At 40.2% G+C, this 23,076-nt stretch overlaps 1 protein-coding gene across 2 annotated transcripts in view; it reads left to right on the top strand.

Moving 5' to 3' along the window:
* The first annotated feature begins 12,590 nt into the window (after positions 1-12,590).
* The window catches only part of rhpn2 (rhophilin, Rho GTPase binding protein 2), a 29,184-nt gene continuing 18,698 nt past the window's right edge, over positions 12,591-23,076 (top strand). The window contains exons 1-2 of one of the 2 annotated variants that reach the window (XM_046032510.1): positions 12,591-12,833; positions 18,522-18,637. In XM_046032510.1, the coding sequence (XP_045888466.1) occupies positions 12,768-12,833; positions 18,522-18,637 (182 nt within the window). In that variant the 5' untranslated portion in view covers positions 12,591-12,767. The remainder of the gene's footprint in view (positions 12,834-18,521; positions 18,638-23,076) is intronic. The other variant, XM_046032509.1, reaches the window with a different exon arrangement.

Genomic DNA, 23,076 nt, shown 5'->3' with positions numbered 1-23,076 from the left:
AAGTGAGGGCTTTTTGAGCAAGGGTGTGACCCGAGCCCTTTTGAAAATGGTCGGGAAGGTTCCTGAAGCCAGAGAAGTATTTATCACATGAGTAATTGCGGGGATCACGGTAGGAGATATGGCTTGGAGGAGATTTGTAGGAATCGAGTCCAGTGGGCATGTAGTGGGACGGCTATGGGTCAGTTCTGATATTTTGCTCTCTGTGAGAGGAGTAAACGAGGAGAGTGAAGAACCATTGACCTGGGAGGGCAGAAGAAAAGATGTAGTACGATTGCTACAATTGTTGAGTTTGAGTGTTTTAGAGAATTGGCTAGTTATAGCCGCCACTTTGCTTGTGAAGAAGGCAGCAAAGGTATCAGCAGACAAGTTTGTGGGTGGTGGAGGATTTAGTAGCGCTTTAAAAGTGTAAAATAATTTCCTTGAGTCAGCGGCACTGCTAATTCTGTTATTATAGAACGCAGTTTTGGCAGCAGTGATGCTTTTTGAGAAGGAGGATAGAAGCAATTGGTAGCGCTTAAGGTCGGCGGGGTCGCCATTTTCTTTCAGCGGCTCTGAGATCAGTACGGAGCCCATGGATGGTATCAGTTAGCCACGGGCAGGACTGGTTCGGGCGAGCAGGCTTGGTTGAAAGAGGACACAGGCTATCCAGGCACGAGCTTAGTGTAGAGCACAGAGATTGTGTTGAGGGAAGGTAGAGCAGAAGCTATCACTGAGGCAAAGTGGGAGACAGGTTGCCGAGGTGTGTGACAAATGGTGCTGGAACAACAAGCAGTTCATGTAGGCATACTGCAAACTGAATGAAATAGTGGTCTGACACGTGTAGAGGTGTGACTGTTAGGCACTCGGTGGCACAGTTTCAGACAAGAACGAGATCAAGCACCTTGCCAGCTTTGTGGGTCGGGGGGCTGAGAACCCATGTTAGATCAAAGGATTGAATCAGAGACAGGAAGTGAATGTTCATGTCATCGAGGACAAGTAGGGGACAGTCGTGCTCTGGTATTGAAGACAGCAGTGTGTTTAGCTCATCCACGAAGTTACCCATTTGTCCTGGTGGACAGTATATGACAATCACAGAGACTTTTATGTTAAAACATCAAAAGCATATAATCTCGCAGGGTGTGAACAAACCCTCAGTTTGGGAGGAAACATATTGCTTCATGTCCACAGTGCAAATGAACCTGCGCTAATGAGCAAAAGTCACAGACTCATTCAATTTATCTGCACTTTTGAAATCACTATAGCTGAATACCTTTCGTGAAAATACAAAGAGACATTTGCAGCAACTAAAAAACAGAGCTGAAAAACAAACTGCAGTAAGTGCACTCTCTATCTGTATTTCTGCATTGTACCTTTATATCGTTGCCCAGGCTGGTGTTACTGTGCTCTGGCCCCATAATCTTTGGGCTACTATAGCACATACTATATTCTGTCTTTACCAATTACTGAGGGAAATAATGGGCTCTTTATCCTTCTAAATACACCACTATTTTTACCAGCTAGTAGCTAACTGTGTTTGTCTGTTCATTGGTGCTGCACAGGTAGTCTACAGTGGGTTTTTAGAGCTTTATTTCGCTGAAAACAGTTGCTTGTTGCAGCTGAAAACGATGCTATGAGAGCGGTGAGAGTTAACCAAAACAGAAAAGTTTTGGGCCAGACAGCTTAACAATGATCTGAAACTCACTATAAAGCTCAGTAAAGGTGTCACAACTGGAAGACCTAGCTGCAGACAATTGAGGCAGAACTGGTGCAGTGCAATGATTTAATCACACAAAATGGAGGTACAAAGACTTATGTGAAGGTGAGGCAGGCAATGGTCAAAACCAAAGAGCAGTCCAACACAAGCAAACAAATACAGAAAGGAACAGACAGGAATCCAAAGTCCAATAAACAGGCAAAAATCAAATCCAGGCTATGGATTTACCTGCATTTGTGTCAGGCTTTAAATGCAAATAAACCCACATTTAATGTAGGCTAATGTCTTTATTTACCATAAAACTTAATGCAGAAATTAATAGGCCAAGCTTTTATTTGCTTCAATCACTGAACTCAATCTGCCTATATTTTGGACAGACCTTTAATTCCTTTTGCTCAATCTCTTGCTCAGGAAAGATGTTAAATACTGCAAGTACAAGAGAAAAGACTGAATGTTAGTTAAAGTGTGGTCTTTGATTAAAGAAGTTAGCAGACAGTAAGCAATGAACTTCACATGACAATTTTCCCAACTTGGATTCATTTTCATGAAAAACCATTGTGAGTCTTCGTTGTGATCGGTGGACCCTTACAGACTAAAGGCATTTACATAATCGGGGAATGGAAACATATTTGTATACTTTATGACTACTACAAAGTGTAGGTAGTCTAGTTGTTATTTACCATGCTGGTAAATCTTAATTACTGTAATTATACATTGGTGCCAATGGTTTCCCTAACATCTAACAATATGTGTCCATATTGACAAAAGTTTAAACACTTATATTTGTATGCAAAATCTAAGCAGCTTAGAACTGGTATATACTGAGTAGCTGATAAATGAATGAGTTGCAGGTGAGAAGTGGGCTAAGTAAGCCAGGTAACTGCAGAGCAGAGAAAAAGTAGGAACAGGTGTGTAGATGGGTGGGGCAGTTGTGTGATGGGGAAAGGAGGGAAAGTCTAAGGGCATCTGGTGGACAGTTTGAGGATGGCAGGTATGCATACTTGGAGCTAGAGACAGGTCGACAGACTGGGGATGAGAATGAGTGCTGAATCCCTGTCTCCACGCTCACAGACTCACAGACTCACAGACTTTGAGGCGTGTCCCTGGTAAGTTTGGGGCTGTCCCGCTGTGAAATCTTCAAAACTTTTTGAGCCCTTTATGCACACTTTTGTTAATTCTGCATCTGTGTTATGATAAAAATGAGTAAATTGATATTTTGCAAATTAACTCTCACATGCAATTTTCAGATAATCAGGTAAGAGCCTGGAATACGTTCATATCAGATTGTCCCTTCAGTGCCTCGGCTGTTAAGAAAGTAAAAAATGTAAAATACAAAGTCCCAAACCCACACGTGTTTTGGCGCGGTCAAGGTAAAACCTGCGATGGACTTGCGACCTGTCCAGGGTGTACCCAGCCTTTTGCCCAAAGTCAACTGGGATTAGCTCCAGCCCCCCGCAACCCTGTACACAGGATTAGCGGTTGACGATGGATGGATGGAAGGTAATGTGGTGTGATATGTTGCAAAGTGCGGTGCTGTCCCATTTTACCATTTTGGGCCCTTGCAGCCTCTCGCACTTAAGCACCAAGACTGTGAGGTTTCAGAGTTTAGGCTTTAGGGTGGAGATTGGGATTGGGCCTGGGCGGCTGCAGGAAGGGACTATGAGGTGAACTGTGATGAAAGCTGGGGGACAGACAGGAATGAAGTAAAACATAGATACGTTTGCTGAACTGCGAACTGTACATAATCAAAATAAACAAGCTAGTGAAAGTGGAGCTGGAAGCTGTAGGGACATATTCTGCCGGCAGATGCAGCGTTGTCCCTTTGTATTCCCTGAAGATTATACAAAGACAAACTGTAGTGAATTTTTTTAATTCACCCATATTTTTACGTATTCTGAAGATTCTAATGCAATGATTTTGGGGTAAAATAAACAACTTAAAAAACCCTAACATTAATGCATTACAACTTCCCTGTATCTGTATACAGCCAGACAGAAACCCACAACCCCCCTTTTTTTTCTCAACTTCACTGGATCTGTGGCTGCTGCTCTCTGTCTTTGTAGTAAAGTCTGGGTAACACCTGAAGGCCGTACTTATTTACTTTTAAAAAAACAGTATTCTCTTTGCGAGGCACTATGCCATCACACAAACAAAGACTTTTTAAGCCAATTCTGGAGTTGCGTATACTTCATGCAACAAAAACAAGTTTTACCAACAGATAACCTGGCCTCCCAAATTTGTGAGCAGATAATGAATGACCTTGTGTAATGCAAATTGGTAACTCCTTTATTATGCCCAATCTAATTAAGATCCCCCTTCACACATTATTAAGGGAAGCCGATAAACAAATGCGTGGTATAAGAGATTTGGCATGGGAGCATAGTCATAAACACGTCTTTAATTTCACAGCAACACCGCAGTGTTGACTGCCGACATGCTGCTAGCCATATGTCCTTGAAAATAGACAGTAAGTGAATCATTGTGTACTTATTAGTTTTAAATTCTGCACATAAAGTGATTGATATACAAGTGGTTTCACTAATGCAATAAGCTTGTAAACAGAAATAGATAAGGCCGCAGTATAGTTCATTACTTATCTTAATACAGAGAAAGTGAGTGTCTTTAACAAACAAACAAAAAACCAAAAACTGCAGACAAGTGAAATAAAAAATGAAGAGATGCACAATTGCTCCTTTCCTCTCCTTGAGACTTTTTCCCCCTCTGATAGCCACTCCCCCCCATCTCCCCTTCTCCCCCCTTAACTTTGAAGGAGGGCCTCCCCCATGATGCCTCCAGATTGCACTCGTAACAATGTGACTGGGCCCCGATGCAGGGATCCACATTTTCATATCTGAGGCCAATGATAGATGAGGCAATCTGAACAAGTTGTGCTGAGAGATACATCAGGAGGCAGACAGGCCCAGATAAAGGAAAAAGACGACTGGGCCCCCATTGTCATCCGTTCACTGCTCCATGGATATATAGTAGCTCCCCCAGGACTAATAACTCACATACATATTCAAAAGGTACAACAGCAGTGTGCCACCCTGGGGACAGATGCTAAAGCAGCTAAACCGAAAAGCCTTTCAGGATTCTGTTGGCTCTGCTTCCCTCTACCAGCCTCCCAACACTGGACTACAGGCTGGCCCTCTTAGGCTTACCGTTGACTGAATTATGGCCTGTTGGTGGTTATGTGGCTGCTTATCCAGTAATGTTTTGCTAAATATGCAGTTTTATGAGGAAGGTGACGCTGTCATCAACCCACATCCTCCAGTGCAATTTTAAATCCTAAATGCTAGTGATGAATATGAATAATTTATTGCCCAGAGAGACTGTCATTTAATGAAGCTATTGGTGATTTGACCTAACAAATGAATCAATGTCTAATGTAATTTATTAAACACACCACAGGGTGAAAACCCTTTCACTCATTTATCTTTGTCAGAAAGTGCTTAGAAAAATGAAAACTGTTAAGCCCTTTTTTGTTATCTTAGTCGTGCTGAGGAAGCTTTTGTAAAAATATGGTCAGTCAAGCTACAACTTCATTAAAGCACAGTAAGGCTACTAGAGAGAACACAATTAACTAACTTCAAACAAGCCTAGGCAAGCCCAGTTCAATTGAATTGATTTACTCTTTCCTCCTGAAAGTCAGTGCTAAGCATTGCTTTATGCCCTAAAACACACACCTCGGCGAAAAGTGTGGTTTAGAACCTGGCTTGGAGTACTCTCCATCAATACATACTGCAGTACAGTGGTTGCCACACTAGGGATCAGGGCCCCTTCAAGGGTACACAAAATAAAGCTGAGGAGTTGCGAAATGAGAGGGTTCAGAATTTTCTTTAAATATTTTTCAGACCTTATTATAATCTCATCTTTCTCTATTTTTTCAGTAAATTACTGTCTGGATTCTCATCAGGCCCCTGCAGTGAGAAATAAACCTTGTACATGGGCGCGTGCTCTACCAAGTAAGCTAACCGCGCCCCGGTTAGGGAGAGTTTAAGGGGTGAACAGGCCCATAAGGGTTGGGGACCACTGCTGTAACAGATTATATGCCTCTACCAAGAAGGACAAATGTGATAACAACTGTCGACGCTAATCAAGCACCCAAGAACAGCTCAGCCTGGTTTCGTATTTTGGCTGAGTGGCCAAAGTTGGAACAGTGTTCTTCAGTCCAAATTTTAACTTTGAATTCATCACAGTAGTTAAACAACACCAGCCATATCAGGCTATTCTCATACTGTCATGCAATGTTTGTAACTCCACATTAGATTGTAAACAGTCTTTGGTTCTGTCAGTTTAAATGGATAGTTTGGGATTTTTGAAGTGGAGCTTTATGAGGTACTTATATAGTCAGTGTGTTATCTGCAGTAGATGGCGGTCAGCATGTCCCCATTTTGGAGAAGTAGAGAGTTGTACCGGTACTAAAGGTAAGCAATGTACTTCTGTCAACAGGGTCAGCAGCAAAATGTATTTTAGCCACATAAAAGAAGGCCCACACTCTATTTTGAATACTTTCAGCCTTTTACCTTCTGTCAGACGACCATTTCCTTTATACAGTGTGCAGCCAAGTTACCCTTATGCGCAGGAATACAGAAGGTCCACGGTTAAGAAAATGTAGGTCCAAAGGAAATGTCTGCCATCTACTGAAGATAATACACTTTCTGTGGATAAGTACCTCACACACCTCATACAGCACCACTTCAAAAATCCCAAACTATCCCTTTAATTTCCTTGTGCCTCTTATTTCTCTTTCTCCGCTGGCTCAGTACCTTTTCTTTACAGTTGGAAATAGCGAAAAGTTATGAAAGCCAAGTCAATAATAGCATGTGGTCATAATAATATATAAAGTCATAATAGGTATACAGTGAAATGCATAAGGAAGCCAATTACTCATTTCCAGAGGGACTCACTGCAATGTCGGACAGAATATATCAGGACAATTTGTCATGCATTATTGCCATTAGTTCACAGTATGCCTCATGTGCATGTACATTTCAACAGTGGGCTGTGAGTCATTACGGTACATTCAGTGTTTTCTGCTTGGCGGTCTGAGAAAGTTACTAATTACTCTGCTACAGTAGTTCACAAACAAACACTTGAAACCTCCAGCTAGACATGTTAAACAACACGACTGCAGGAACACTGCTTCAAAACAATATCGTGGGCAATACAAAGGACAGCAACGGCCAAAAAGTAAACTTAATTTACTTTCTCCAGACTTTCAGACTAGCTTAAAAACGGAGCCGGGACCTACAGTACATTTCTTGGTGCATAAAAAATTTGTGAACTGCTCAGTTAACTAATTTTAGCAAGTTCACTGATAAATTCTTTAAAGCCGCTCTTAAGTTTGAAATGTGCTGTGGGAGACTTCCAAGAGCAGTGGCACATGCAATGGCGGAGCAGTCTTTTCAAATCAATTCGCACTTTAAACTGCATTACCATGCAATGATAATGTAACTTTGACTAAAACGATGTTGACTCTGATGGATTGCCTATCTTAAGCAACTCTGCAAGATGATGTTCACACGTCATACTGACAACAGACAGTTTGAGACCACCATTTATGAGGTCCCCCACTCATTTTCTAGTATGAATGCAAAAACCCCAACTATGAATATTCCAGTTTAAAGATACAATGTGGCCCAACTTTGGAAGTCAGATAGTATATATACAAAGTAGATTAAAAATCTTGTTGTGTTTTTATATTATATAAAATAAATTTTTGAGATTTGTGACAACCACAGTTGCTAAAGCTTGAAAAAAAGTACTTTCGTGCTAATATACATTATCAGGACTGTGTGGGTGTGGTTGGCTCATATTTGATTGATAGTAAGATAAATAAACAAGCCATAATTACCATCATATTTAGATTTTAAAGTTAAGTGTTTAGCTTCTGTAATGTGACACTTTTCCAACTGAAAGTGAAAAGCAAAGCTGTTATGGTTAGACTAGGGATTTGAGTACATTTTTCAGAATTGAATTGATAACTCAAACGAAGGCTGGTTATGGTGTGATACAGATATTTAGAGGACTAGCCTCCACCCACATCTCTCTAACCCACGTTGTTCGATCAAAAGGCCAAGGATGAGGGAGAAATTAGGAAACAGCCATTTTCTTTGTTATTGCCGGCTGAGATACAGATGTCCACCTCTGACCCATGATATGGCTCTGCAAGCTACTCTAGCACTGGTCAAGTGTATAGTGTTAGCTAGATGCCTGGAATGACATGTGATCAGATACGGATTGGCTAAATATTCAAATGAATGTTTGATTCATTAAATCTTTTAAGTCCTGACTGCTAGACAGAAGTACGTGACATAACCTTTTTTTTCAACTGAGCAGGACCCACTTCAAATCACTGATAAGCGCACAGAGAAAACAGCCCAGTCAGTAATGTCTCAAGCAATACTGTTGGCAGATAACTACTGTGTTCAACCGTCAGTGGGCATTCATGACAGACTCACTGTAGACTGAAAAATCGTATACTATAAATGAAGAGGAGTATTGTAAAGTATGTAGAGACAACTTGTCACAAATGGAAGGAAAAACCTAAATAAATGAGTGGAGAAACTGCTTCTGTACAGGGCACAAGAGGTCACTGAGGGGTTTGATAGGTGTGACAGAGCTCTTGACACTTTTTCAGTGTTTAAACTTTTGTGCTGTGATTCAAACACAGCTTTCTTAAAGTACCCTCAGTCTTGTTACACTTACACATGAAATGATCTTCCTTTTGTGGTGTATCTTTCAAACTCCTCTTCTGTATGAAGTCGAGTAGTGCAATGGATGAAGATACTCGGACTGACCTGCGAGAGTGTTCAGTCTGAATGTTGTTCACTGGCACATTTGAGCACAATCATTTCCTTTAAAATAAACTGTGTGTGGGAGTATCAATGTTTCTACTAAACGGCTCCAGACTGACTGATTGACAGCAAAGAAAAAGTCAGCAAATGAGAAAATGAAGAAGCCATCCACCTTAAACTCTTCGGTTCTTCCCCACTACCTTTTATAGCAATTACAAATATACAATTGAGTTGCAGCCATCAAACTATTTTTTCTGCCAGTGCCATCATGCAATGATATTCCAATTTTATGCTCCAGTACCCTGAAAGACAGCAACAAATAAAACTAGAACGTATAATATTCTCTATATGATTATGATATTGTGTTGAGTGGACAGTTAAATCACTGTGAGAGAAAATAACAGGACTAATTACATTATATTTAAACAGAATCATTCTAGGCATGTTGCAAGATGACAGCATAATTATGTTTTCAGAAATGTACATTTACAATGATACACATAATGCACCAAGAAGACATTAAAAGAAGAGATATGGTGCGTGTTTAGCTTTTGGGAATTTAACCACAGCTTAAATATAAAACAAAATATAAGACAGCTGCCCTACTCAAGAGCCTAGCTTTGACTGTAATGACAGATTTATAGTTTTGTCTATCAAAGTTAAAATGTCTCTCTTAGTAGGTCCTAATAACGTTTCTGAAGTCAGACTGGCCACAAAACTCTTCAGAGTGTTGGAAAAGTCTTTATTACTTTTAAAACCCATTAAGGCTTTCTTTTTTCTTTGATTGGACGTCTGCGGTGTGAAATGTGCCTCGAGTGCTTAAGTTTGCTTTCCTGTGTCTTTCCTTGTGTAATTTGATTTAACTAAGCTTAGCCAGGCACTGTCAAATCTGGCTAGAAAATCCTTGACTCAGTGTGGTGTTGGGTGGCTTCTGGATTGGAAATTAATGTATGTCCTGGTCAGTCATACAGTGGATTTAAAGACAGCACACTAAAGTTATTTTAGCGAACTAGCTAGCTTGTTTACCAAGTGTAGTTTTTTTTATTTGTAAAATGTCCAGTTATTACATTGTTTAGTGCTTAATCACAACACTAAAATGTTCATGGAGAACATATTTATTTGAATTTGCTACATTTGTTCAGGGCACTGACCTCATCAACCTACCCAGTTACACATCCACCAGATTGATGAGAATGGATGAGGAAGGTGTATCCTGTAAACCGCTGGACTAGTAGCAAAATGTCCCTAAAGTAGTCACTGTGCAGTAAAATGATCCCTGTCATCATTTTACTATTATGGTACTTTCAGACCAAAGGCAAATTTAATCCTCGCAATGCTTTCCTCGCGTGAATACCTTCGCTGCAAGTGTTCACACACAACGCGCGAAGGGGATAAGAACCCGTGTCTTTGCATTGCCTTTGTATGTAAACTCACCGCCCCGAATGCTCGCTTCGCTTTTGGTCTGAAAGCACAGTTACAGTCCCCTCCAAAAGTATTGGAACGGTAAGACAAATTACTTCGTTTTTGTTCACTGAAGACATTTGGGTTTAAGATCAAAAGATGAGTATGAGACAAGAGTTCAGAATTTCAGCTTTTATTTCCTGGTATTCACATCTAGACGTGTTAAACAACTCAGGACATACCACCCTTTGTTTAAACCCACCCATTTTTCCAGTGAGCAAAACTATTGTTGTCATGTGACTGACAGATGATTCTTGTTACCCAGGTGTTGCCTTTTAGGTTGATTGTCCAAACATTAAATAGCTCTGCATGACTAGTCTAACTTTTCATCCTTGGTTCAAACCTATAAAGACTGCATTTCCTGTTAAATAGAATAAACCAACATGAAGACCAGAGAGCTGAAAAGCAAGCCACTGTCAAGCTGAGAAAATAAGGAAAATCAACCAGAGCCATTGGACAAACATTGGACATAGCAAGCACAACAATTTGGAATGTCCTGAAAAAGAAAGAAACTACTGGTGTGCTGAGCAACAGACGTCCAACAGGTCGGCCAAGGAAAACAACAGTAGTTGGTGACAGAAATATGGTGAGAGCTGTGAAGAAAAGCCCCGAAACATCAGTAAGTGACATCACCAACGACCTCCACAGTGCAGGGGTGAAGGTATCACAATCCACTGTTGGAAGAAGACTCAGAGAGCAGAAATATAGAGGCCACACCACAAGATGCAAACCACTCATCAGCAGGAAGAATCGCAAGGCCAGAGTGAAATTAGCAAAGAAGTACAGAGATGAGCCACAAAAGTTCTGTAACACAATCTTATGGACTGATGAGACCAAGATTAATCTCTAGCAAAGTGATGGAAAGGCCAAAGTGTGGAGAAAGAAAGGAACTGCTTATGATCCGAAGCATTCAAGCTCATCTGTGAAGCCTGGCGGAGGTAATGTCATGGCTTGGGCGTGCATGGCTGCTTCTGGAACAGGCTCATTAATATTTATTGATGATGGTAGCAGCAGAATGAATTCAGAACTGTACAGAAACATTTAGTCTGCCAATTTACGGAGAAATGCATTGAAACTAATGGGGAGGAAGTTTATCATGCAGCATGACAATGAGCCAAAGCACACTGCCAACAAAACAAAGGACTTCATCAGAGGAAAAAAGTAGAAGGTTTTAGACTGGCCAAGTCAATCACCTGACCTTAACCCAACAGAGCTGCATTTCACCTCCTTAAGAGGAGACTGAAGGGAGAAACACCCTGAAACAAACAAGAACTAGAAGAAGCTGCGGTAAAAGCCTGGAATAACATCACAAATGAAGAACAGTTTGGTGATGTCGATGGGTCGCAGGCTTGAGGCAGTTATTGCAAGCAAGGGTTCTGCCACCAAATATGAAATGTTATTTACTTTAAGATTATTTGTTCCATTACTTTTGCTCACCTAAGAATGCTGTGGTCTAATACAAACGCTGATATGTCCTGAGTTTAACACATCTAGATGTGAATACCAGGAAATAAAAGCTAAAATTCTGAACTCTTGTCTCATACTCATCTTTTGATCTTAACTCCAAATGTCTTCAGTGAACAACAAAAACAAAGGAATTTGCCGTACTGCTCCAATACTTTTGGACGGGACTGTATTTTTCCTATAGAACTATTTCCAATTATGTCTGCCTCATGACACTGCTAAATGTTTCCATACCACTCAAAGTAATATATTCTAGTTATGACATGAGATGGTATTAAATTACATGTTTAAATTCTCTTCTGCAAATCAAATACTGTAAAGCCAGTCTTGGATAATAAAACTTATTTCCACCCGGACACTATTACTGCAGTAGCAATAGTTGTGATAATTCAAGTGATCATTGACATGATGAGCACTATATGGTTTGTTCACTCCAACTCAACCAACTGTTTAATTTTAAGTCAAACTGACGTTTCCTACACTTAAAGACATTTAGTATACAAACCAGGACTGTCCTTGTGGTTTTAAAGAAGCCATTTTGCTTTCAAGTGTTTATCTGGCATGTCTGCCATTTGCTCAAAGAAAGAAATATGTAAAAATGCCATAAATGAGTGCTGTGTGAAACTACTCCTGCTGATGTCCTTGCCAGTTTTAATGCTTAGTTTTATATTGATAGTGATATTACACACCAATAAAATGATTAACACCTAAATGGACATTTAGGTGTTAATCATTTTTATCTTTTAATAAACACCCTAATTAGCCTACTATTATGAATTTTGCAGTATGGACTAGATTCTTTCCCGCATTTATTTTTCTGTAACTGAATTTACTTCGAATTAATATACACATTTATGACAATAGTTATTACAAAATGTACTTCAAAAAACCAGTTGGCCTTTAACCGAGCCATTTTAGCATAAGTTATTTAGCCAAGGCTACAGCCTACTTTATAAGGACCAGTCGGCGCAGCAGATGGTCAGACTTAAATTGAGGTGAAATGTATATAATTGTAACAGTGTTTTCCAGGAGGTGTCTTGTAAGTCATATCTTACCGTCTTACTCAGGTTATTGTAACTTAAGTTACATAACCTGAACAGGTGCGGTCAGCCCGGTGAGTTTTGTTTGGGAACTGCACCACCCAGTTTTTTTCTCCCTCCTTTTTTTCCTTGAGGGCGGAGTTTCTCGTTTCTGCTGGAAAAGTCTGTGGCTGGGCTGAGGGAAGTCAGAGTAGCCTTATTGTTGGACGAAAGAGGATACTCACCTGTTGACGAGCAGCGGTCTGATTTCAATACAGCTTTAATCAACTCGGTTTCCGATCTGAGATTGTCCGAGTCTGAGCCTTCACCATGACGGACACGCTTTTACCAAACGGCGTCAAAGACAGCGGAGGGGACAGCAATTATTTTACAAAGGTGAGTTTTGTTTCTCGTAACTTCACTTCGGTAACGCTAACAGAAACACTGTAGCCTATCGTCTACTGTACTGGCCCTCGTAATGTATCCTACTGGGAAAAAAGAGGCCAACGCACATTTGTACAGTTGAAAAGAGGCAAATAAGGACTTTAACTTACTGTTTCTGACATGTTTATGGCTTTAAAATGGAAATGTTTCAGTGACTGTCTCAATTCATAGCTGATGTAGCAACATTACTTTAACAGAGCCCAAATAACACATTTCCAACTTGTTGCCTTTCTCCCCTCTTTACCAAGATATAATCAGGCTACATTTTAATTTTTACTTCGCTTATTAACCAGGCTACATGTGGTGTTAAGCCTAGCCGTGTTCACTGTTTCAAGCAGCTAGTTATACATGAGGTGACAAGAAAAACGCTTATTTGGATTGTTATAGATACAATAAAACAAATCAAAATTTATATTAAACACCAAATTGAGAAAACTTTAAGTAGTATACATTTAGAAAATACCATTTAATTTTTAAAAACAGCTTGGTTTCAATCTTAAATTTAGTACAACAAAAACTGCAGCTCCTGGTGTGTCACCAACAGCAGCAGAAAACACAGCACTGTCAGCATCAGCTGTGTGTGTGTGTGTGTGTGTGTGTGTGTGTGTGTGTGTTACTTTAATGTATCTCCTGCAGTTACTGATAGTGACAAACTGAAAGGGCACTGACCAAACATCCCTTAATTAAGATAACCAGTTCCTGCTGCTTGTCAGAGGTGTGATGGTGATTGACATTTAATAGATAAATAAAGTATATCTTCTAATAGGAAGTGTTATAGATGAGGAATGCCTCAAAGCTTTGTTGGGACTAGCCTCCTGTCCCTTGAATCATTTTGGCAGACCTTACTTTTTATCTGGTAAAACTTAGTTAAATATTTCCTCATAGCTCAGTTTGAATTTATTTTCTAATTTCTTTATTACATGTGACCACTGTATTTAAGGGAACATTGTACCATTGGACCATTAAAGCGTTGACCTTTTTGTTGATTGACTGTAACTTACAGTTGCATACAGGGGGGTACTCTGGATAACAGCATCAGCCAAATGATTGAAATGTAAATGTACGACTATCTGAATTGGTCCTCACATAAGAGGATTATTTCCCATGCCTGTAGTTGTTTTGAAGTTGAAGCTTCTTCATCATGTTAATTAACTGATGGGCTGTTATATAATGACGATCATTAAAAATAATTAGTATTTCCATGATGAGGATGAGCAGAGAAACCTCTCTAACCAGTTTTGCGTTTCATTTACCTGCAACTGAAACATTTTCAAGAGCTGTGAGTTTTTCTAGATTGAGGCTATGAGAAAGGGACTTGGCCGTGGATGAGTGATTATCTAATGTGTTTTTACTGAGTTCCCTGTCTGCCACGCTGTGGTCTGTGTCTCATTCTTCCATATTTGCACTAGTGTCCTCTCCTGGAGTGTTTTTATAGACAAGCTTGTTTAGATGGCCATCTGAACAGGGCCTTTGTGTCTTTCAATCCCCCCCGAATCCCCCTCTGAACGCTGTCTGGATTTAGGTTCTGTGTTGCACTTCCTGTGTCTATAAAAAGGTCAGTGGGAGCCAGGCTCGGGCACTGCCACAGGACATGATGGGAGACTACCTCAATCACAAACTGTTTCCTTTATTACTGGCAACACCCAACGTAGAGCCTAACTCATCTTACTTTCTCACTCTCTCTACAATTCCTTTGTTCTCTGCATCTCAGTGTTGGACGCTCAGGAGTCTTTACTTTCCCTGCAGCAACCCTTCTCAGTATAAAAAGGCTTGCACATTCGCGGAAACCACAAAGTAATGAGTTCTGCGTTCTCATTGTGTCATGTTATAGAGATTTGCAATTTGGAAAGTTTCTGGTCAAATTTTAACCAAGTGGAGCCAAGACGATCTTTGCTTCCATTTCTTTTTGTGCCTCTCTCTTGGGTGAAAATGAGTCTAATGGTTTACAAGGCCTCACTGGGTTTGACCGATATTCCGGGGAGCTGCTGTGGTTCAGGGCTTCCTTCCCAGCCATCCACTGTTTCACCTCCAGTTGGCTGAGGTCCGACTGGACGGCTGCAGGATGGAAAGATGGCAGAACAAAAAGCCGAATCGGCATGTTTCTTCTCCTCATCCTCCTCGGCCAACGAGAGCATTGACGTAACATCTGGCCTGAGGCCGTCCTTCAGCCAGACCACAGACACAAATTGACAACATGTGTCCTGGTTCACAAACCAGACGAGCTCCCTCTTCTTGGGGACGCACTTAGATTCCCTGAGCAGGGTTTGTATGGGAAAGAGACAAATGAGAGATTTGCAGCTGTGATCAAATATTTTCTCTTTAGGTAGTTCACAGAATATAAAGATGGATTTCTTTGGACTGAATGAAGCACACCTTTTGATCAATCTGTAAAAGCATCCCCACTGTAACTGGAGTGGATTCAAATAGAAAACGTACTTGAATTCAGCTTGACATTCACTGCATCGTGAATAGGCGTGAATTTTGAGTTGATGAACACAATCTGTGTATTTTATAGACTCCCTAATGCGGCCAAAACTGGTTCATGGCTGTAGCCTCTTCTTGGCCGGTTACCAGTCTTAATCACCAGTTGTATAAACCAACTATCCGATGAACCATTGCTCTCCATGTTCTTTATGAAGCCTCCATTATTCAACCGTTTGATGATATTATAATGGACAGAGCTGTCTTTGTGTTTTTTATGCTGGTAGAGAAAGGCTGTACTGTTTGAGTATGCCAGTTGGTAGGACGGGTTCAATTCCCTGAGTGGTTCAGTGGGTTAGGCAAGGCAAGAGCATAGCCAGAGATACAGGTTCAGTTCCCCGTGTCACTCGATATGATGCTGATCAGGTTTTCATCCAAAGGTTCTGTGGTTGAAGTGACGGTCAAGGACAGCTTTATTGAAGCAAGTGAGTTAAGTGAAGATTAAAGATGGCCTTTTTCAAGAATCAAGACAGACCAGCTGCAAGATTATGACTGTTTTGGATTTTCTTGGATGTATGTCCGTCTGTCCAAGAAAATCCGAAAGTCATAATCTCTCTAACTAAGCTTACCACAAGTAGAGGTGTGGTACCAACGTAGTACATTTTAAGCTCATACTGCTATGGTTACTATCAACAACTAGCCACTCCTTTGTTCTATAACACCCACATACCTTTGATGTAATGATATTGACGTCACAACATCACGGCCTCTCCAGACGTACGTTAACATCCTCACCCTGCTGTCATTCTAAAAATAGCTGCTATTACATCCTGCCAGGCCACGCCCCCGTCGGTCTCGATATGGCTCTACTGTGTACTTGACGAGGCTTTCTTTTGGGTAAATGATTAATCATTACACTCTCAGTTCTCTGAAGTGTTTGTACAGGAACACTGGAGAGACTACAGTGGGGTGGTAGAGTGCAATATAACTAGAAAATGTCAAGTTAAATATGACTCTTGTTTCAACCATTTGACCTTGTACTTGAGAAGGACACTGTCGCCTTCCCCCGTTTCACTTCTGCTTACTCCGATTACAGGAAGTCTCAAGAGCACCAGCAACATGACTCGCATGTAAATGTAAAAGATGTGACAGGTGATAGCGGGGCCAAACTCTCACCCACAACAACACTTTGAATGATTTTGAAAAATGTTAACTCAAAGAAGGTGGTATATATGACTGGATTCTTCTGGGCCCTGTTTTGGGAAAGCAGGTTTAACAAACTCTGACCCTAACTAATCCTGAGCCCTGAGTCGATTTCAGTTTTTGGTATACAGCTGATTAGAATTAGTTTTCAATCAAATCAATCAACTCTGAGTACCTTGAACCTAATGGATGTGCGTACGTGGTGAATGGGGAAAAAAAGTAATCAACGGATCTCAATAAACTACGATTCACCATGGCGACGGGTAAATAAACAGCAGAGCCTCCCATTTTAATCCAGTAGGGCTAGAAATATATACATATAAATAATAATGCATGCCAACGTGGACCCAGACACTTATCTAAACAGGAGTGGAGAAAGTCAAAAAGTTAAAACTATAACATTTTATTCAGTATAGTCGGCTCATTCATCATTTACCAGAATTGAATTTCTTTAATGAATGATAAAGTGCTGGAATCTGTATGTTACATTTAAAAAAAAAAAAAAAAAAAAGCCAAATTATATTTACTCAACTGTAACCTGACGGGGACAAAATGCTGGTGGCGAAAACTGACAATGAAAATATGGATCAAACAGATAAAACACAGTTTACTCATGGACCCGACTGTAATGTCATATTCCTAGTAATAATTATTTAGGTGATTTGCCATTGAAAATGTGTGTAGGTTCAATCTGACTATACGTTTATAGACGTCTATTTTACATCTAAAAACATATATTTTGCATTTAATGAAATACTGTCAAAAATTAAGAGTATTTGCAGCTAATAGTAAAAAAAACACTTTTAAATACATTTAATCCAGTTTTAGAATCTTAGTCGTTCAATCATCCTTACTGCGACTAATCACATGATAAATGATTGATCATTATTATGATTAGTTTGATTACTGCAGTCCCCAGAGTTTATGTTAACCCTCTTTCTGGAACTGAAAACCCAGAGTTTCCCCTCATCTCAGATCAGAGGGATAGTGTGAACATCTTATGTGTTTTGCCCTCCTGGTGAAGCTCCTTGATGTCAGATAAATGGAGGGGTCAGGTGACAGACACCATGTGTATGGGAGGAGCCAGGTGGCTGTCTCCCCACGTTGAACACTGGACTTAGAAGTTACCTTGACTGCAGTACAGGGGAAATGAGTGCTCAAGTGTTTTATACATTCCTGATTTTGTGTGTTTTGTAACCAGCACTTGTGTACTGTCCCATGTTGAGAACTAACTGGTTTTACTGAGGCGACTGATCTCTGTGCATGATGCAGTTTTGTTTGTGATCTGACGTACGGTACATAACGCACCTCTAGTGTCCTGTGAGTCAGACAGTATGAATGTGTTAGGCCAGTTTATCTGTACTGGCGTGAGTGACAGCCTGTTGACTCAGTAAGGCTGAGGTTGTGATAGGGTCAAGGACACACAGTACGGCAACATACGTTGGGTGTAAATACACAGAGTGAGAGCATGTGTTTGAGTTAAGTACAGTATAAAAAGGTGCAGCTCTTTCCACGCCCAATTAGATTTAGTTTTTATTGCTACATTAAGGAGTAAAGATAAAGTAAAAATTCACATAAATTTCAATGCCAAAGAATGTTGACGTCAGAGGAACTTTTATTGACCAAATAATAATATCTTGCCAGCTTTGTTATAGTGAATTGACTTAACTGGGTAAAATATTTAGAACAAAGTGAGAGGTGAAACTTAATGGACCGTGAACACAATCAGCTTTTTCTGAATGTTCTGAACAAGAAAGATGAACAAAGATGCTTGTTCAGTAGACTGTGGTAACACTTGCTGCGTGTACAACGTTAACAGTGGGTTAACGGTGCACAGAAACAATCTTTTTATAAAAAAAAAAAGAAGTCTTGGGACTGACCTGGTATAATTAAAAAAACTGTTTGACATTGCAGTGTAAAAAAAAACCCATCATCCTACCTATGCAGTTTCTTTTAACATTTTAATAAGATAGTATTGTCTGATGATATGTTTGTTCCTGCATCTTCTTATCTCAGGGCTGTAACCCGTTCGCCCAGACTGGACGAAGCAAGCTGCAGAATCAGCGAGCCAGTCTGAACCAGCAGATCATCAAGCAGATGAGGATGAGGGCTGGAGCTGAGAACCTGCTGAGGTAAGATCGAAACCGATGGATGATAATACATGCATGCATGCATGCATACATACTTTACAGTTGTGTGTCAACTTAATTTATCAATTCCCTATGAAGTGGATTTGGTTAGTGGGGAATCATTTACCAAAAATAACAAAGTGCAGGATCATTTGAACTCGCACAAAAATACACACGTAAAAACAGATTTGCATTTCTTGCATAAGGGAATACAGCTGTTCTAAGTTTCTCTCTCTCTCGGTGCTCACGCCATTCATTCACTTCTGTATGGCTAGTCATGTCACTGTGGTGTATTTGACCACTAATAAATTCCTGTTGGTCTGTCATCGTTCTGTCATGAGTTGTCGTGAGTTCTTGGTGAGAGTTAAACCAACAAAGGAGGCAGATCATATTGGGTGATAACAATGTTGAAAAGGGGCATTCCATGTGCCCTGAAAACAAAGAGCTTCTGTGTGTGGCTCACACACAAACCTCAGAAAAAAGTAAACATTTTTTTTGAGCCTATGGTATTTTGATTATAGGTTTCAAAAGTGTGATATTGTCCTGTCACGATTTCTGATAGGATACGGGTACTTTGGCATCTGACCTGTACAGCTGCAGTATGTGCTATGCAGAAAATACCTTTTCTTCTGTGACTAAGAAAAGTTTCCCTGTTATCATACTATGTCTGGAAAGCTAAAAGATGTACCATAGGCAGCAGCTCTTAGACTCATTGGGTGTTTTTATTCTCTGGGGTTCTGAAAATAAATAGAGAAAATGTTTTCTTCCTGCTAAAATACCTGTTCTTGTAGGATTGAATGACGTAATTTGAGATCAGATTTCTCAGCAGGTACGATGCAACAGAGAAAATTAATTTACTGTTCTCTCATACACCTTCAACCTCAGGCTTTGTGTTCAAAAAAGCTATATTCTGAATGCAATTTCCTGCATTTTAACATAGATTTGGACAACATGGTAAATAGCACTTTATGTTTTGCCTAAGGGTCGAGTTAAGCTTGTTTGTGGCTGTTGTGATCGGTCGAGTTACATTGAGGGGGGAGAGATGCAATAATAGTTTAAATATGTTAATAGCGGCGCACATTTTGAGACTATCAATCCTGTAAGACAATAACAGTGTTGCATCTGTGTTGTACGCATGAAAAGTGACAGAAATAGTTGTGTAAAGGGGGAAAAAAAGAGAGGTTGAGTTTAAACCCTGGCTCCTTCCTCACTTTGATGCTGGCCAATGTGAAGTAGGTGTGAAAGTCGGATTGTTGGTTTTAGGAAGTTACAGAAAATATTGGACACAGCTCCCCCTAATTCGACAATGGAATCACCTCCACCTGACAAGCAATTCTGATGAAGCATACTGGCAGCTTAATCATCCTTACATATCAGTAAACAGAAATGGTATATTAAAGCTTCATACAAGTGTTTAGTGTTTATTGCAACCTCACCATCTCCCGCTGGGATTCCTGAATCGGCTCTCTTTCCGTTTGTGTTAAGGTTAGTCTGGTGAGGGAGGATACCACTCTGTGTGTGTCTGTGTGTATGTGTATGTGTCCGTTAGGCCTGTCTAAGCCTACTGTCAGACTCAGAAGCCTCCACATTCCTCCAGTACTTCACATATGCTGCCCAGCCAAGGCCGGGGGCAAAGTGTGTGTGGGGGGGTTTGTGTTTGCCAGCCCAGCTGCAGCACAGAGAATAGCCTGATGCATTTTTGTTTCAGGTATTTGCTCAGCTTAGACACCAGACCTTAAATAATATGCAGTCTAACTGTAGTTCTACCTGTGATTTTCCATCTGTGTGTCCATAATGGGGTTCTCATTTCCTGCCTTGGACATCTACCTGTATTGTCATGTCAAAAACACATTCTCAGGAAAAAAAAACAAGACATTCCAGAACGTTTTTATGTTGGCATTTTGTTAGCAGCATAAAAATATTCTTTTAGGAGATTAGTTTGAGTTATTATGGCCCGTGTGTGTGTGTGTGTGTGTGTGTGTGTGTGTGTGTGTGTGTGTGTGTGTTTCTCCTTGTTTGGTGCTGTCAGTTCACCTACATCACCTTTTTTCTGCCTCTCTTGTTCTGCATTCCTCTCTCTATCTGCAACAGGTGGAGTTAGTCTGGTCAGACCAGTCCCTTCTTTTCTCTCTTCTTCTCTTAACAGCAAAGATGTTGGAGAGAAAAAGACAGGATACAGGAAAAACAAAACTGCCAAAATCAGCATAAACACCCACATGTAGTGCTTTAAAGTACTCCAGCGATTTTAGTATAGCTGGGTGACTTGATAGAAACAAAGACGAATGCACTAGAAGTCAGGATGTTTACTGCTACTTCAATTTTCTGCTTTGACCAGAGTATGCGTCAAGCTCCTAAAACACAGGATCCTACATTTCCCATAATGCAACCTAGTAAAGACAAAGAGTCTTTACTTGGATCCTCCCTGCCTCCTAAATGCCCACTTTTTTTCAAACCCCACAACTGAAGTTTATGATGTAGTTATTCTCTGAAAATCTCAAACCAAAGCCAAGGTAACCTTGATGATGTCATTAGGATTATGTCGGCTTGGCTTGGCTTTGAGCATTGAATCGATTTGTGTTTGAAAGTATTTTTATCAAACTTCCCTCAGTGCCACAGAACACAATATACTGTTTTTGCACAGTCTGAATAATCCTAATTACAAGTCAACTGTACTTTATTTGTAAAATCGGTGGAGCTTTATGTAATGAAGTAATTATCTCTGTAAGTTATGAAACTCTAATCAGTCCCTAGGGGTGTGACGAGACATGATATTGGTTTCACAAGATCGAGACAAGATTTTAACATTATTTTTAAGAAATCTTCAATGCTAAATGCATTCTGGTGAAGTTTCTGCACCAAATTATTTTGGAAATGTTTTATGTATGTAAAGGGAAACAAAATTCAGGTGGTGTGTGTCAATTCAAAATCTAAAAATCAGAACCAGAATGTAATGTGGTCAGGTTCTCAGGCATCCTGTGCTGCTCTCAGATCTGTTTCTCCTGTAGATCAACTTTTCTCATGTAATATCATCCCTGCTGAGTCAGCACACGTGCAGGCATGATTTAGTCTTCCCTCTTCCTCTTATTTAGTCTTTTGTTTGGGGAAGTAACCTCTTTAAATGTGCATGTGACACCTATTTACCTCAATGATAAATGAATTCATTTTAATTCATTTATAAACTTCTGGACTTTAAGAGCTCCTGTGTTTCAGCAAGTTTTCTGATCATATTCTATCTATCCCACATCCGTGTTCTCTGACAGATTTTAACCTTTATACAGTCTATGCTTTGAAGCTGATGAGAAATCTTGTCACATTTTAATCTCTTGGTTCGAGATCTCATCACACCCCTATCAGTCCTAGGTTGCCTCTCCTCAGATTAGAGGCCTCAAGGAAAATACAACAGACTGTCAATCTGCCAAAAGCATAAAAACAGCCTGTCCTTTCCCACGCTCTGTGGGATGATATTAGATATTAAATTGGATATTAATAACAGCCTTTGCACTGGTGAGGTAGCATATTTCTTTGTCCAAACCACAGCACTTCTACCTCATCCACCCTGATGGATTTCTCAGGCCAAACCTCCTCAGAAACCCATCAGCAGGCCAAAAGGAAGCGATGGTTTGTGAATGTTAAGCAATGTGTTGCATGAAGAGAAAAACTACAGTAATCTGGTAATGCATGTGACCAATATTTAAAAGCAACCGATGTAACTAAAAGGCCACATTCAATTATTCAGTTTTTGGTCATGAATTGTCATGATAACTGTTTCCAAGATATAGTGGTACTAATGGTTTGTTAATGCTTAGGCCACATTTTCTGTACATGTAACAAGTTTTGTAAAATGTTCAAATGGAAGAATCAATATAAAATCAGCCATCAACCTTTTTGTTGTTTCAGCTCTTAAACCTTCAGCAGAACAGATTTTTTTTTTTTTTTTAAACTCCTGCCAGCTAGTGCTTCTTCACATCTCACCTTTCTTGTTAAAAATCACATCCTCTGCAATAACATAATTACTGGGTAGAGAGAGAAATATCAGGTGACAGGAAGAAAGGCCCAGACTGACAATGAGGAATCATCTGTAGACCGGAGTTTAGGACAGGGTGTGTACGTGTGGGTATGTGCAGCATTAGTTACGACTGACAGAAAATGTGTTGGGATTCACTGTAAAACAGAGATAAGGATAAGGTGGAACCACTGAGGAGGGTCTGTTCTCGTGTGTATAACGTTGTATCACCACAGATGCATGTGAGTCGCAGGTTGCGTTTTCACAAACTGATAATGTGCCATAAATTCTGTTTTACATAGGATCCAGCCTCTTTGTCTTTGTATTCGTATGTGTACACACACGCACACCCACCCCACTCAGAGCTACTATTACAGCCTTATCTCTACTATGCAGTGAGCACAAACCCCTTCAACACACACATAGTCAGTGTAATGCT

The sequence above is a fragment of the Micropterus dolomieu genome, linkage group LG20 (genome assembly GCF_021292245.1).
Source record: "Micropterus dolomieu isolate WLL.071019.BEF.003 ecotype Adirondacks linkage group LG20, ASM2129224v1, whole genome shotgun sequence".
NCBI lineage: Eukaryota > Metazoa > Chordata > Actinopteri > Centrarchiformes > Centrarchidae > Micropterus > Micropterus dolomieu.
This window is presented reverse-complemented; position numbering and strand designations above follow the sequence as displayed.